General features: G+C 40.6%; 1 protein-coding gene across 1 annotated transcript in view; it reads right to left on the bottom strand.

The window, feature by feature from the left end:
* LRP6 (LDL receptor related protein 6) overlaps positions 1-14,590 on the bottom strand; it is a 126,920-nt gene extending 112,330 nt beyond the window's left edge. Inside the window, exon 1 of the mRNA XM_037514343.2 lies at positions 14,222-14,590. Within this exon, the coding sequence (XP_037370240.1) occupies positions 14,222-14,276 (55 nt within the window). The 5' untranslated portion in view covers positions 14,277-14,590. The remainder of the gene's footprint in view (positions 1-14,221) is intronic.
* Between the last annotated feature and the right edge of the window lie 481 nt (positions 14,591-15,071).

Raw genomic sequence — 15,071 nt, 5'->3', positions numbered from 1 at the left:
TTGGTTTTCTTCTTTGAGTTCTTTCAGTTTTTACCATTTATTTGATAATCACAATTTTTTAAAATATATTCCCTACTTTAGAATCTCCACCTCTTAGAAACAGAAGCTGTACCTTAGAACTAATTTTATCCCAAACCCTAGCACAATGCAGTGCACACAATGTAATATGGTTAACATACTAATATTTAAATGGAATTTTCCAGGATCTAATCTAAAAATTTATTTGTCATAACCCAAAAGGATTTTACATTAAGTACTGCTCAGTTGGTTATATATGACCACTTCTTACCACTGACTTGTCATGATCAAAGTTTAGTTAGGTCGCCCCCACCACCCACTCAAAGACCTCTAAACTTTGGCTAGCCATACTAGCTATAAGCTTAAGCAAGCCAATATGGAACATCCTCTCTGAGACTCATTGGATCATCAGCTGACTAAAGGAAAAATATCTTCTGTTCAAATGCGCTGGTCATATTACCTGCTAACTCCCACTCCCTTGACATACTCTCCCACAAAGATCCCGCTGGCACTATTCACTTCTACCTGTGAAAGAAAAGCCTTTTGTGTTTGATTTTAAGACACCAGCAGAACAGTCCTTGGCTCCTCCCTCACAAGGGAATACGCTTTCTTAGCTCCTTTCAATTATCAGATCTGGTTTAATTCTCTGATCTCATAGGTAATTATCACTCAACTGAGCCTCCTCCCGTCTTCTCCCATTGACTGCATGCTTCATTTCAACACCAACTCAGTTCAGTATCTTCAAAAATGGCAAAATTTTACTAAAGACAAATTTTAAAACTTCAATGTTCTCCTTGGAAACTTTGGGACCTCCCTAAACTAGCTTGTTTAAAATCTCTCCCTTTCCATCGATCACGGTTCTTCCTTTCTCCTTTTTACTCACCCTCAACATTTCCTTCAGCTCCTTTGAATCTTCCACCTATCTATCCTCCTTTAATACCCCATTTCTTCCACCCCTCTACACATTCACTAGACCTTTACTTTCCTTCTCCAACCCTAACGTCCTGTAATCACTTTAGTTTTTTAGGCTCCATTTTCTTCACTAGGAATTCATGAGGGGCTGGCTCAAGGACATTAAGTTAAAAATATGAGTAGAGGGCTTCCCCGGTGGCGCAGCGTTTGAGCGCTGGGTCGCGAAGCTGCCCGCAGCCTCTGCAGTGCCGGTTCAATCCCCGGCTGCTCCCCGGCCATCGGAGGAGGGTCCCACATGGCACCAGACCTCTCCTGCCGCGTGCTGCTCCCCTCAGCAGTGTGCCTCGGTCCTTCTGCCTGTTCTGCTCCCAGCTCTGGCTCTGGTGAATTCTCTCACCCTCCAGCGCTTCTGACTGTACCCAGTGCTTGTATAAACAAATAAATAAATCTTAAAAATAAATAAATAAATAAATACAAATTTGAGTAGAAACAGGTTGGATCTTTTATTACTCAGATGAACTGTGGAGGCAGTCACTTGGTTTCTCTTCAGTCCCTCACCCAACATTTAGACCACAGCTTCCATAAGTTTACACTTCAGGACAAAGAAAATGTTGCAGGTAGAGTTACTTCAACCTTTCATATTGACTGAACAGGTAATTTCAACTTGCTCAATGAGCCAGAATCACAACCCTAGTTTAAAAAAAAAAAAAATTAAAGATGAAGGACAAGAGCTAAATCTAGAGTTAATTCTTCTCTAAAAGACGTTGACGTTTTCAAACTGAAAGATTTTGTGTATAGATTATATATGTATGTACATATATATGAATGCTACTAAATAGGTTCTATCTCAAATGGTATTACCAAATACAATTTTAGACTACAAAAATTCCTTAAAGGAGTTCTATTCTGAATGGCTTGAAAATGAGTTTATTGAAATTAAATATTCCTAAAATTTCCAGGAACTAAGTGAATTAAACTTTTACATTTTTCAAGAGTATTTTTATAGAAACCAACCCAACTGTTTTAGGAACTCAAGTTCACAGGTATTTAGGTAAATCTCTGGCAAGGGATCTGTTAAATACTGTTGTTGAACATCTATGTCCTCTGAGTATAACACAGTGTATGTTTTTATTCCACTTTGTTTGTTCTTCCTAAACTTTTATATGGTTAATGATAGAACAAGCTAACATCATACCACATTTGTATTTAGCCAAACTGAGTCATTATTCTGACAAACTTTATTTCAACAGTCATTCTATTTTATAATAAGCCTAACTGAATACAGTTTCCAAAATGTTTTAGTAACTTAAAACCTTGGGTCATTTCTAAATTAAATAGAATACAGAATCACAGCTTTAAGTTTACTTCATTTTTCACCTATTCTCATGGTACTGAAAAGCTATGTATAGTTTAGTCTATTAATGAATATGTTCATTTTGCTACATTAAAACAAATTGTACTTTTGGAAAGCATACAGCTATAAAAAGTTGTAAGATATGTAATCTAAGTTCTGTCAATCTAATACAAAATGCTATACGTGACAAACAGTTCACAATTATCCAACTCAATAAGTTTTCCCTGTAAAATAGCAGTTACTGTAATTGTAAGTTATAATCTTATGTGAGACTCTATTAGGAGAAATACTAATGGAAAAGAACAACTTTGTATGCAAGACAGAGGATGTGTTTTATTAAGGAAAAAGAAAACAATGAATAATTGCTCCAAAATGAGAAAAAGAAAGATGCAGAACAAAACCTAAATGGATATAGAATTTTTTTTAAAGTTCATGACATAGGAATACTGTCATGGTTAAATCTGGCTAAGAATTGATGGGTTATTTGTAAGATTCTCAAAAAAGCCCTTTAGTGTAGAATACTGTACATACGCAAAACTAGACTTTAATTTTCTACTGAAATGACATTTTCTGTGGTTATTGGTTGGCTCTTAATAAAGAGCTTATGAAAGGTTTTTCTTTGCCTCGTTATTTCCCTAGAAAGCGAAGATTCAGTGTCTTTTCAAAAGTTCCTGTGCTCAATAGTGAATTTATTATGGCCATGACTATTAAAAAAAAAATTAAAAGGCAGTCTTCTTTTGAAAGAAGTAAGGTTCTTTACCATCATGTTCCTTCCTAAGTTTACCTTAAAAAAAAAAAAAAAACAAAAACAAAAAAACTGTTGACACTTAGGTTAAATAGGTAGCAATGTATTTTTTTCCTCACTGACTAGAGACTTAATTAAATGCTCTAATGTCCTTACAACTTCAAACATTCTGCTTTTTCAAAATCAAATCCTAAATAATGTCTCTCACACCTACAATTGTCTGAAATTTCCCAAAGGGTCTCTGAAGTTCACAAAGAAGTAAATTTTCACCTTGTAAAAGGGGTGGTGTTAAAAATAGATTTATTTGGTCAATGCTATGATTTGCATGGGAAGCACTACCAAATCAAAAGACATGCTTACCCTCCTTAGGTTAAGAATGTGGGAAAAATATTACTTCTACTTATCAAGATTATTGGGCTGCTTTGCCTGATATTGGACAACAATATAGTGCCAGTCATAACTCTAGTTATTCATTTATGGTTTTGTTGTTATTGCTTTAACTCACTCAAAATCTGACTCTTAAAATGAGTACATTATTCTATAAGTAGTTCAGTGGTTCTCAAAGTGAAGAGTCACTTATAAATTTTACTATACAGATGTTCAGGACTTACTCCACTTACTAAATCTTTTTATTTGATAATTTTTATATGTTCTTGATATCCTCAACTGATGACACATCATATCATGAGGTTTATCATCATCTTTGGGATTTTTGTTCCACAAAGATTATATTCCTAAATATTCATAAATTAGTAGTAAAAGTCATTCTTCTTTAAAAGAACATTCATCATTATGCTTAGAGATATTTTGTCTAAAATACTTTTTAACTGACTAGATTTTGGCATACATACTACAGAAACAACCAACCTTCCTTGTCAACTGCATTATTTTCTGTAACAAATTCCCATCAGGTCTTTCACTTTTAAAACTATCAGCAATAAGTAATTACCATTTTAAATCCTTTGTTCCTGAAAGTACTTGCAAATCAGGTACAGGACAGAGTGATTTGTGGTAAACAAAGGATGAATGCTGAAAAAGGACTCTACCAGGTACCCTTAAGATCAGGCTTCTGATAGCATCACTTAAATAACTTCGAGACTATACCAGTAGCCTGAGTCAGGATTTCCAAAAAGCTAGTGGAGAAGCCAATGGATTCATGAGGCTACTAACCCAAGAACTAGCAGAACAAGAATTAATTACATAGGACTGAATAAACTGATGAAAGATGATTATGGGTTTTGTTCAAAACCATTGCTGATACTATTTTATGAATAGTCCTACTTTATGAATATAAGATCTCCTTTTTTTCGTTTCCTCTTAAGCTATCTGTAACTTATTAACAATTTAAGCATACTACGCTTTTGTAAAAAGAAAACATTCATCCTTTAGCCCCTGCCTGACTCCACCATAATTAAAAATCATGTAAGTATTCTTATTTTTATGGCAATAGAGTTATTGGCACAGGTTCGATAAGTTTATCCTCCCAGTAGTAAACATGGGTCATGCAACCAGTGCTTTTACAGAAATGCCGTATTTGAAAGTGATGCTCCTTTAATCAGACATGACCAGACATCTTTATGGTGCCAACGTTTACAATTCTTGGGAAAACTGATATGGTGCCTGGCTTACAGAGTTCCCAGTCTTACAGGTGAAGTAAGGAAGGTCACCTTTAGGCAGGCCCAGGAACCTGAGCATATCTCAAGAACTCAGGAAAATCCCTCAATACTGTGATGAAGCCTGATGGTCAGTTCTGAACTTCATGGACTGAAGAAGATTTTAAAAGCCCAATCTAAGATTCCTTATAAAATTTTCCAAGAAAAGAAACTTAAAGGGCATACACATACACATCTAATCAGGCCCAGTCTAATGAGACCAATTTTACAATGATTCTTATTTTATCCTGTTATGAACTGAATTATTTCTGTACCCCAAAATTCATGTTGAAACCCTACACCCGCTCCTTCCCATGATGGTAGTCATGCCTTACTTACCAACAGAAACACATTCTGAGAAATGTGTTAAGGGATCTTGTTATACAAATGCAACATTAGCAATGGGTTTTGTAAGCTGAAGCACCATGATGAACAAAACAACCTAAGATTAAGTCAGGAACATGGAAATTGATGCTACCAAGAACCATGGTAAACACCAGATGTGTGCAGCATAATACACTACTATGACATGACAACAGCTCACTAGGTGATCACAGTTTGGGGAACACAGTAATACATGTAGTCTCTCACTGACAGGCAGCACATGAGTGTATCAAAAGGCAGGGCCTTTGAGAGGTAATTAAGAATAAATTATGCCAGGAAGGTCGAGTCCTCATGAATGGGACATCATCCCAGAGATGACCAAAGGACACATGAAAAATGTTCAACACCAATCAGGGAAGAGCAAACCAAACCACAAAAGCTATCACCTCCCACCTGTTAGAATAGGTATTATCAAAAAGGACAAAAAATAACAAAATGTTGATGAGGAAGGAGAGAAAAGGGGACACTGCACTGTTGTGGGAATGTAAACCTGCACAAACACTACAGAAAATTGTATGCAGGTTCCTTATAAAAAATAAAAATACCAGGGCCTCCCCGGTGGCACAGCAGGTTGAGCGCAACACTGTGGAACTGTCCACAGCCTCTGCGGCATGAGTTCAATTCCCAGCCCGCCAGGGAGATTCCCACATGGCATGGCAGACCTCTCCTGTTGCACCTGCTGCACCTCTCTGCAGTGCTTTCAGCGTCTACCTGTTCTGCTCCCTGCTCTGTCTCTGGTGAATCCTCTCACTCTCCCGCGCCTCTGGCATGTACCCCAGCTATTTTATAAATAAAAAATAAATCTTTAAAGAAAATAAAAAATGAAAAAATAAAAATACCAGCAAGAGCACCTTATTCTGACTGCAGCTGCCCACCCACAACCTGCTGAGATAGCTTGTGCAAGGGTTGGGCCCAAAGCATCTTCTTGCACCTCCAGGCCACTAAGGTCCACATCAACTCCAACTTCATCTAGCATATGGTTCCCCAGGTGGAGTGGGCAGTGTTTCTGCACGTGACCATGCCTTGTATCTGGTCAAAGCACCCAAAAGGCTGATTCAGGAGTAGGAACATGATGAGAAATTTCTAGGGCAGATGCACTACGTGCTTCAGGAGGTAGATGTTTCCAGACGGCACTCTGCAATGTTCAGTCTAAACATCTATTCCTCATTAATCGTGGGCTCCCCAATATGCTGTTGAGTGAGGAGGCAATTGAGACCTAACCACACCAGGCACCAGTTTTTTATTTCTATAACCATGTGTATCTTGGTTATGTATACTAGTCTGGTTATGTTTACTAGTTCTATCATGTTTTTATCTCCAGCTCTTGGCCATGTGACTCACCAGATACTCAGTGTTCTTCAGCTGGGTAATATATTTTTTCTCATTAAAGGTTCAAACCTCCCCCAGCACAAAAAAAAAAATTTTTAATACAACTACCACATAATCTGGGCACTATTGCAAATGCTGCCACAATGAACACTGGAGAGGTCAAGGTGGGGTAGCTTCCTCAGATATCTCTCTGAGAGAGTGATTTCATTTCCTTGGGATACACAGCTATAAGTGGGAAAATTTATATTCAGTGCTTCTGCTCACTGTTTAACTGGATTCTTTAAGAGCTTTTGCTCTTAAGTTCTTTATATATTTTTTAAAACCATCAGGCAGATGATTTGCAAATATTTTCTCCCATGCCAGAGGCTGTCTTTACATTTTTGGATGGTATCCTTTGCTATACAAAAGCTTTTTAAGTTTGATGCAATCCCACATGTTTGTTTTTGGTTTCATTGGTAAAGTTCAAGAAAACTACCAAGTCTGATGTCAATATGCTTTTAAACTGCATTTTCTTCTAGGAGTTCTATGGTTTCAGGTCTTATATTCAAATCGTTAATTCATTTTGAGCTAATTTTTATGTATGGTACAAGTTAACAGTACAGTTTTTCTAACACCATTTACTAAACAGACTATCCCATTAGACATTGTTGGCTCCTTAATTGTGTATTAGTTGACCAGATTCTATGCACAGATTTTGGGCCCTCTATTCTAGTCCATTAATCTACGTATGCTTTTAAGCCATTACCAAATTGGTTTGATTACTATAGCTTTATAATGCAGTTTGGAATCAGGGAGTGCAATGCCTCCAGCTTTGGTCTTCTTTCTCAAGACCACTTTAACTACTGGGGCTTTTATGATTCCATACAAATTTTAGGATTGTTTGTTCTATTTCTGTGGAAAATGTCAATGGAGTTTTAACAGGATTGCACTAAATCTATAGATTGTTTCAGTAGTATGGATATTTTAACAGTATTAATTTTTCCAATCCATGAGGATAGAATCTTTCCATTTGAGTCTTCTTCAGTTTATTTATCAATGTCTTATAACTTTCAGGGTACAGGTCTTTCAACTACTGAGTCAAATTCATTCATAGGTATTTTATTCTTCTGGATGCCAATTATAAATGGAACAGTTTACTAATTTCTCTGAGAGTTTACTATTAATGTGTAGTAACACAACTGATTTTTATATCCCACAACTTTACTTAATTTGTTTATTAGTTCTAATCATTTTTTTGGTGGTCTTTAGGGTTACCTCTATTTAACATGTCATTTACAGGTAATGACAGTTATACTTCTTTTGCATTTGAATGTCCTTGTCAAACGTTCTTTCTGCCATCTACTGAGAAGATCACATGATTTTGATCCTTCATTTTGTTAATGCTGCATTTCACATTGATTTCCATAGCTGAACCACCCTACACCCCAGGAATAAATCCCACTTGATCATGGCACATGATCCTTTTAATGTTGTGTTGTATTCAGCTTTCTTATACTTTGTTGAGGATTTTTCCATCTACATTCATCAGATATATTACTCTGTATTTTTCTTTTCCAGTGGCATCCATGACTGCTTTTTGTCCCAGGGTAATGCTGGCCTTATAATGAGTTTGAAAACATTACTTCCTCTTCTATACTCTGCAAAAGTTTGAGAAGGATGGGTACTAACTCTTCTTTGAAAGTTTAGTAGAACTCACGGGTATCATCAGATAGTCCTAGACTTTTGTTTATCAGAGGTTTCTGGGCAACTATTTTTTTGAAAAGCATGATTACTGCTTATGATGTTCACCTCTACACTTTCACTTGTACTAAGAATCTAATCAATAACTTTAGGTCAATCAACTAATAACTTAAGAATTGACTAATTATGTTTCTTTGCCTAAAAACAAGGTAATTTCATTTCATATCCCCAATGTCTTAGCCATTCCAAGTAAGGTATAACAGAAACCAAACCAGAAAGTTGTATTACAGCTAATAGTATCACAGCATCAATTACAAGTAATTGCCCAAACATATTTTAATATTTTCCAGTCTCACATTTCAATGCCTTGAGTCTTTTGTGAAAATAGTCACTGCCACAAATAACATAAACAGCCTGAAAAATATAAGCATATGCTAATAACAGTTTTCCTTGTATTTATGACTAATTATATTTCAAATAATTTCAAGGGTAAATATTCTACTTTTAGGTTGCCAATCCATGTACTTTACTGAATTTCAAAGTTAATCACATGGAAAACAGTGTTCTACTCATTGAGAGGAGGCTATTTTACAAATAAAAATTCTTGTACTAAGAATAAAACATTTCATGCAGGAATTCAGTATAGCATTAACCATCTTGCAGAAGACATGCATGAACTGAATAACTCAATTGTTGTACATATTAGTAAAATCTCTCAATTAGACAATGTTTTGATGAGATTTTGTCCACACTTATCCCTTAAATAAGTAAATATTACAAGTGAACTTTTTATCCCCTAGCTTATTTATAGTAAACATCTTAAAAAGTGTTATAAGTTGCAATCCTTTAAAGGTAAACTAAGCTTGATATATAATGGCATCTGTTTGCATAAAACAAAATAGAAAATAACATGTAAAAGTATTTCACAAAGCTTTTGCTTCAGTAGCAGCAGCGTTTTAAAAGTTCAAAACCCCAAAAATATTAAAAGGTCAAAACTCAATGATCTAAAACTGCTGACAGCCTAAAATAATGCCAGCACTTAAGAGTTTTACTGGTTTTTCCTTAGTATTAATATTTCCTTTAATTTAGTCATCTTAACAACAGGAACCATTTATTCAAAGTCTACTACATAGTGCACACTATACTATCTCTTCAAAAATATTCTCATAAATTGTCACAGAAATCTTTTATGGTATTATCCCCATGCAACAGGAGAGGAAACTAAGTAACCTAAGTACGGAAGTAACCTAAGGCTACATAAAGTAGTACAAGATTTGCCTTTCTGTCAGTGTCCCTCTTCATAATCTTTTCTGAGTATAAATATAATAAAATTGCCTCATGAAAATAGTTCTTCTCAGTAGTTACTCACAGCCTAAACAAAGCTGTAACCCGTGTTACTTGTTTTCTAATATGTTCAAGTAACTTCAGGTAAAATGTTTTCCAGTCGTATACCACTTCACAGAAACTCTCTTAATATTCAAAAACAAGTCATTTCTGACCGCCAAGCATGTACAACTATATGGAAACAGTATTTCAGTTCAGCACATGGAAAAACCTCCAACTAAAGCAAAAAAAATCCCTGAAAAATTAAGCCATAAGAAAACAAGTTAGGGCCTCCCGGTGGCGCAGTGATTGAGCGCTGGGTTGCAAAGCTGCCCGCAACCTCTGCAGTACCGGTTCGATCCCTGGCTGCTCCCAGGCCACCGGAGGAGGGTCCCACATGGCGCGGCAGACCTCTCCTGTCTCGCCTGCTGCTCCCCTCAGCAGTGTATTTCGTCAAGTCTGCCTGTTCTGTTCCCCGCTCTGGTGAATTCTCTCACCCTCCCACGCTTCTGACTGTACCCACCGCTTGTATAAATAAATAAATAAATAAATAAATCTTTAGGAAAAAAATTGGTTTCCCAATTAGGAAAAGAAAAGAAGTTTAAAAAAAAAAAAAAGAAAAGAAAACAAGTTAGGCTTGATAACAAGGTAAAACCTTAGTTTCATAACCATTTAAATGACTCCCTAGTCAGATGAACAAATCTAAAACCAAGCAAATAAGTAGGGATAAAAATATCAAATTCAGGCCTCCCCGGTGGCGCAGCGGTTGAGCGCTGGGTTGCGAGGCTGCCCGCAGCCTCTGCGGCACCAATTTGATCCCCGGCTGCTCCCCGGCCACCAGCCACCAGAGGAGGGTCCCACATGGCCCTCCCACATGGCGCGCAGACCTCTCCTGCCGCCCGCTGCTCCCCTCAGCAGTATACTTTGGTCCTTCTGCCTGCTCTGCTCCCCACTCTGGCTCTGGTGAATTCTCTCGCCCTCCTGCGCTTCTGACTGTACCCAGTGCTTGTATAAATAAATAAATAAATCTTAAAAAAAAAAAAAGTATTTGTCATCCAAAAAAATAAATTAAAATAAAAATATCAAATTCAACTATACAAAATGGTAAACAAGTATAATTTATTTAAATCAACCAAATACTTAAAAATTTATCTAGAACCAGGTTCTCTCCCAGTGTGTTCTTAGAACAAATGTTCAGCACAATGTTAAAAGTACTCAGGAACAGGCCTCCCCAGTGGCGCAGTGGGTTGTGTGCTGCGCTGTGGAGCTGTCTGCAACCTGTGCAGCGCAGGTCAATTTCAGGCCGGCCGGCAAGATACCCACATGGCGCAGCAGACCTCTCTTGCCTCACCCGCTACTCCTCTCAGCAGTGTCTTTGGTCAGTCTGCATGTTCTGCTCCCTGTTCTGTGGTGAATTCTCTTACCCTCCCATGCCTCTGACCTGTACCCCAGTTATTGTATACATAAATAAATCTTTTTTAAAAAAAAAAGTACTCAGGGAAAAAATTCATTGTCAAGTTGAAAAAGATTGGGCTAAGCCCTTTTTAACAGGTTTCTTTACCTCAGGACCTCTCAGAGACCTTAGTGTGCTCATATGAACTATGAATCTTCAAAAGAAGGATTTGCTATCCTCATGAAGATAACATAAATGTGCAGATTAAATGATTTATCCAAGATCATACAGTAGCTCAGGGCAAATAGAATTAGAACACTGTTTTCCTGATTCCCATTCCAAATGTCATTCTACCTTCCCAGGACTTCCTTATAACTGATATTAAAGAAAAACTTTTCCAAGAACCACATCTACAAAATTATCAGCTGGGAAGCACTAGTGGCTTCTTCAGGGAATATTTACCATCACTCTGCCAAAACAAGTAACAAAACTAAGAAGGTATATCGCAAAGAAACCTTATAAAACAACTAAAGTCTCCCCAAATAAACTAGAACATGTTTATTTACAGATTATACTAATGGTATCCCAAACTTGCATTTTTATAAAAATATTTTCTCTAGAAAATGAGATATAATTTTTTTTCCTATTCAGTACCTGGATGGAACTTAAAGAATGAAGATGTCAACCTAGACTGTGTAGTTCATTAATTAGAACAGGGATGATACCCACTGTCAGAGCCTGACCAGTAACAGGCATACCATACAGATATTCAAAAAGAATTAACAATACATACCTACTATGCCATTAATTAGCTATAGGATCTTGATGAATTTATAATCTGAATCACAGACTCCCTATTGCAAATGAAGTAGTTAGACCAGAATGATTGTCTCATCTACCTTTAAGAATTCATGAATTATATACCAAGTAAAATCTCAAATCCCCTGCACACACAAAGCAAAATCTTTGATTGTGGATAAGTCCACAAGAAAAATTTAAACAAAAAATAACACTTGCAAAGCATTTTACATTCACAAATTCACTTAATATGCCCAATAAACCTGCAAATTAGTCAGACTGGTATTATTACCCCTGTTCTACAGGTAAAAGTAAGGCCCAGAGAAACTGACTAGACCAGAATCACAAAGTTATAAAGTAGGAAACTTGGACTTAAAACTCAAGATTTTAGTGTTGAAATTCCCAATCTTTCCATTATGCTCTGTCCTATACTGATCAGGCTAGGGATGCTGCCCAAATGATGAAAGCATTATCCCCCAGCTTTCAAATATTGATTTAACAGCATTACAGGACACAATGTCTCCCAGACTCTCTCACCATCCTCTTCCATCTTCCCAATGTTAAAGCTCCAATCTTCTATGAAGGAAAGTGACCTTAATGCAACAAATTAATCACATTTTCCCCCTTGGAATCCAAGGTTAAGTAATATCACTATTACAACAGAGGCTGACATTATCAAAGAGTGAAAAAAATCTAATTTATGAATAAAAGTCCTTCACATCAAAAGACATTTCAAATAATATGTTCTCACAATTAAGTACTGTTAAATTCAAAGACCACCTTATACCATTATTATGTTACATTTAAAATGAGAGCTCCACTTTTGGAAACTGTTTACTAGTGGAAATGAGGCAATTTAGACTATTAAACTCTTTTAGGTCTTGTTACATAATACTATACTTCAAAACATGACTTCAAGTGCAATTTCTCTAAACTCTAGTAATGAACAAACCCAACTGTAGGCTCAAATTTGGTGTTAAAATAAACAAACAGAATTTACATCACACACTTCCCCTCCAAGGAATACAACTGAGCAACCTGAAGTATACAGGGTTATGGATATAGATTTCCCCAAGCCTCTTGAAAATCAGCTGAATCTCGTATTTGCTAACTCTATTAATAATTTGTCTTAAAATACTCACATATCCTTGTCAAATTGTTTCTCACTAGCAAAAGCCCATTTCAAGGAGGAGTATGCTTTAATAAACATATACTTACTAAAACTCTCAAGGACATAAAGTTGCATTCCATTCTCTGGCCACAGCACTGTCTATCTGGGTTTTACATGTGAAAACAGTTTAGAGTACGATTCCAGTGAGTAGCAATTATTAAACAGAACTAGATGTAACACTCAAATGCAATAATGAAGCAGAAGAGTAAAGAAAAAAATTCCCCTTCAAATAGTCAATCACTCTCATCCAAAGTAAATACACACACACAGTAATGGCATGTCTGTTTCATGTCTCGCACAAGAGCATTACTTTCCAGTGCCTTCTGTACACTTCAGTAAGTTTCAGAAGCTTTAAAAAAAAAAAATTTCGGAAACTTAACTGAAGTTTAGCGTTCAAATTACTAACTCAACATTTCCCTAGACTCAAGAGGTCCCATACCTGAAAAGAACTGACCGTGAACACAGTGAGAACTGGGAGAAAACCAAAGCCACGAGAAGCTAGTGCATCAATCAGCATTTCAACTCCCCTCCAGCCAAGGCTCGAGAGCATGAGACTCGGCGCCCACACCACACCACCCCACGGGGCAGAGCTGCAGAAAATCCTGCGGGCCAGTCAGAAAACCTGAGTGAACAATGCAAAGGTCCCAGCGGCTGTGACAGCATCGCAGGCCACTTCAAAAAAAATAAAGAAAAAAAAACACGCCAAAGGTCCCTCGATTCTATGAGGCTCCCCACGCAGAGGCTCAGAGACCGGCCTGCGTTATTAACCAAGAGGCCAAGCCCCTGTGCTCAGGGGTGCGCAGCAAATGCTAACTTGGGTCCCAGGACCGGCTCCTCTTGACACAGGCTGACTTTCCTGCTTCGTGCCAGCTGTACACTTGCACGCTGCGAAAACAGAGGCGAGTCCTGAAAGCCGGGGGGCCACGTTTCTCTTTGATTCTGGGCTGAAGTGCAGGCGATTCCCAGAACCCCGCAGTCCCCTTCGACTGCGCCCTCACCCAGCTCAGGGCAGCCAGAGGGAAGCCCACTCGGAATTGTCAGCAGGCCTGGAGCGGGAGTCAGCGGGCTCTGGAAGTTCACCTCAGCCCCCCAGCTCAGGCGGGGGCTTCGCGGGACAGCTCGGCCGCGGCGAGCGCACCTTCCCCAAGTCAAAATCCATACAAAGACCCAATGCGCCCGGGCAGGTAGAGGCGCACGGACCCCCCGTCACCCCTACGGAACCGGGGTTCCGGGGGGCGGCGAGACCAGCCGCCCGGATGGCGGCCCCGAGGTGTCCAGACAAGGTCGGGGACACGAGGCGGGGGTCTGCGCGGTGGCCGGCGGGGCGCGCAGCCCCTTCTCGGGGCCCCTTCTTCCTCCGGCCCCGCGACCAGGCCTCTCCTCGCTCCTCTTCCTCCCCTCCCCCCCCGGGGCAACCCCCCCCCCATCCCACCAACTTTCCCGACCCCCCGACGCTCCCCACCTCTCAGGAGCACACAGAAACTGCAGGCCAGGAGGCTCCTCAGCACGGCCCCCATCTTCCCGTCTCGCGCTCTCTTCTCTCACCGGCGAGGGGCGGCCCGACGAGGGGGAGGCGAGGAGCCGGGGCGGCCGCCGCAGCGGCGGGTCTGCGCGCTCATGCTGCCCGGGTTCCCGGAGAGAGAAGAAAGAAAGGGGCACGTCAGGGCTCCGCGCGCGCCGCCGCCGCCCTCTCTACCGCGCCGCTCGGCCCGCGGCTCGCGCGACGCCAGCGTCTGCTGCTTCCATCCCGCCGCCTCCTCCCCCGGCGCCCCGCTTCCCCCGCGCGGCGCCTCATTCAGCCTCTTCCCCTCACGCAGCGGCGCAGGGATACGCCGCCGCCGCCGCCGCCGCCACGGGTCGTCGCGAAGGTCTCCCTGCGCGCGGCCGAGCCCCCTCCCGCGGCGCCGGCCCGCGCGCCCTGAGGCAGGGGAACTGGGGGGTCGGGGTACGGCCACGGCGCGGAGACCCCGTGGGATTGGCCGCGCGAGCGGCGGCCAGCGAGGGGGGGAACGCCGCGCGGAGCCGCATTCCGATGGGATTCTTTCACCGGCCGGCCGCGTCGGCCCTCCCCGCGGAGGGCGTGAAGTGACGTCGAACAACATCGACACCGGCGTGGTCGGGACTACTTTCTGCGGCTCGGCCCGGCCGCCGCCTGCGCCGCTCTTTGTGCGGCCGGCGGCCGAGCCGGGTGGAGCTCCCGGGCCGCGCCGGTGCCGCCCGGGCCCGGGGAGGCGCGGGGGCGGCGGGCCCGGCGGCGGAGCTGCGAGGCCGCGTCCCGAGCGCCCGGCAGGGCCCGACCCCGCGTGCTGAGC

Source organism: Talpa occidentalis, unplaced genomic scaffold (genome assembly GCF_014898055.3).
Source record: "Talpa occidentalis isolate TD23 unplaced genomic scaffold, MPIMG_talOcc4v2.1 talOcc4.16, whole genome shotgun sequence".
Taxonomy (NCBI): Eukaryota; Metazoa; Chordata; class Mammalia; order Eulipotyphla; family Talpidae; genus Talpa; species Talpa occidentalis.
This window is presented reverse-complemented; position numbering and strand designations above follow the sequence as displayed.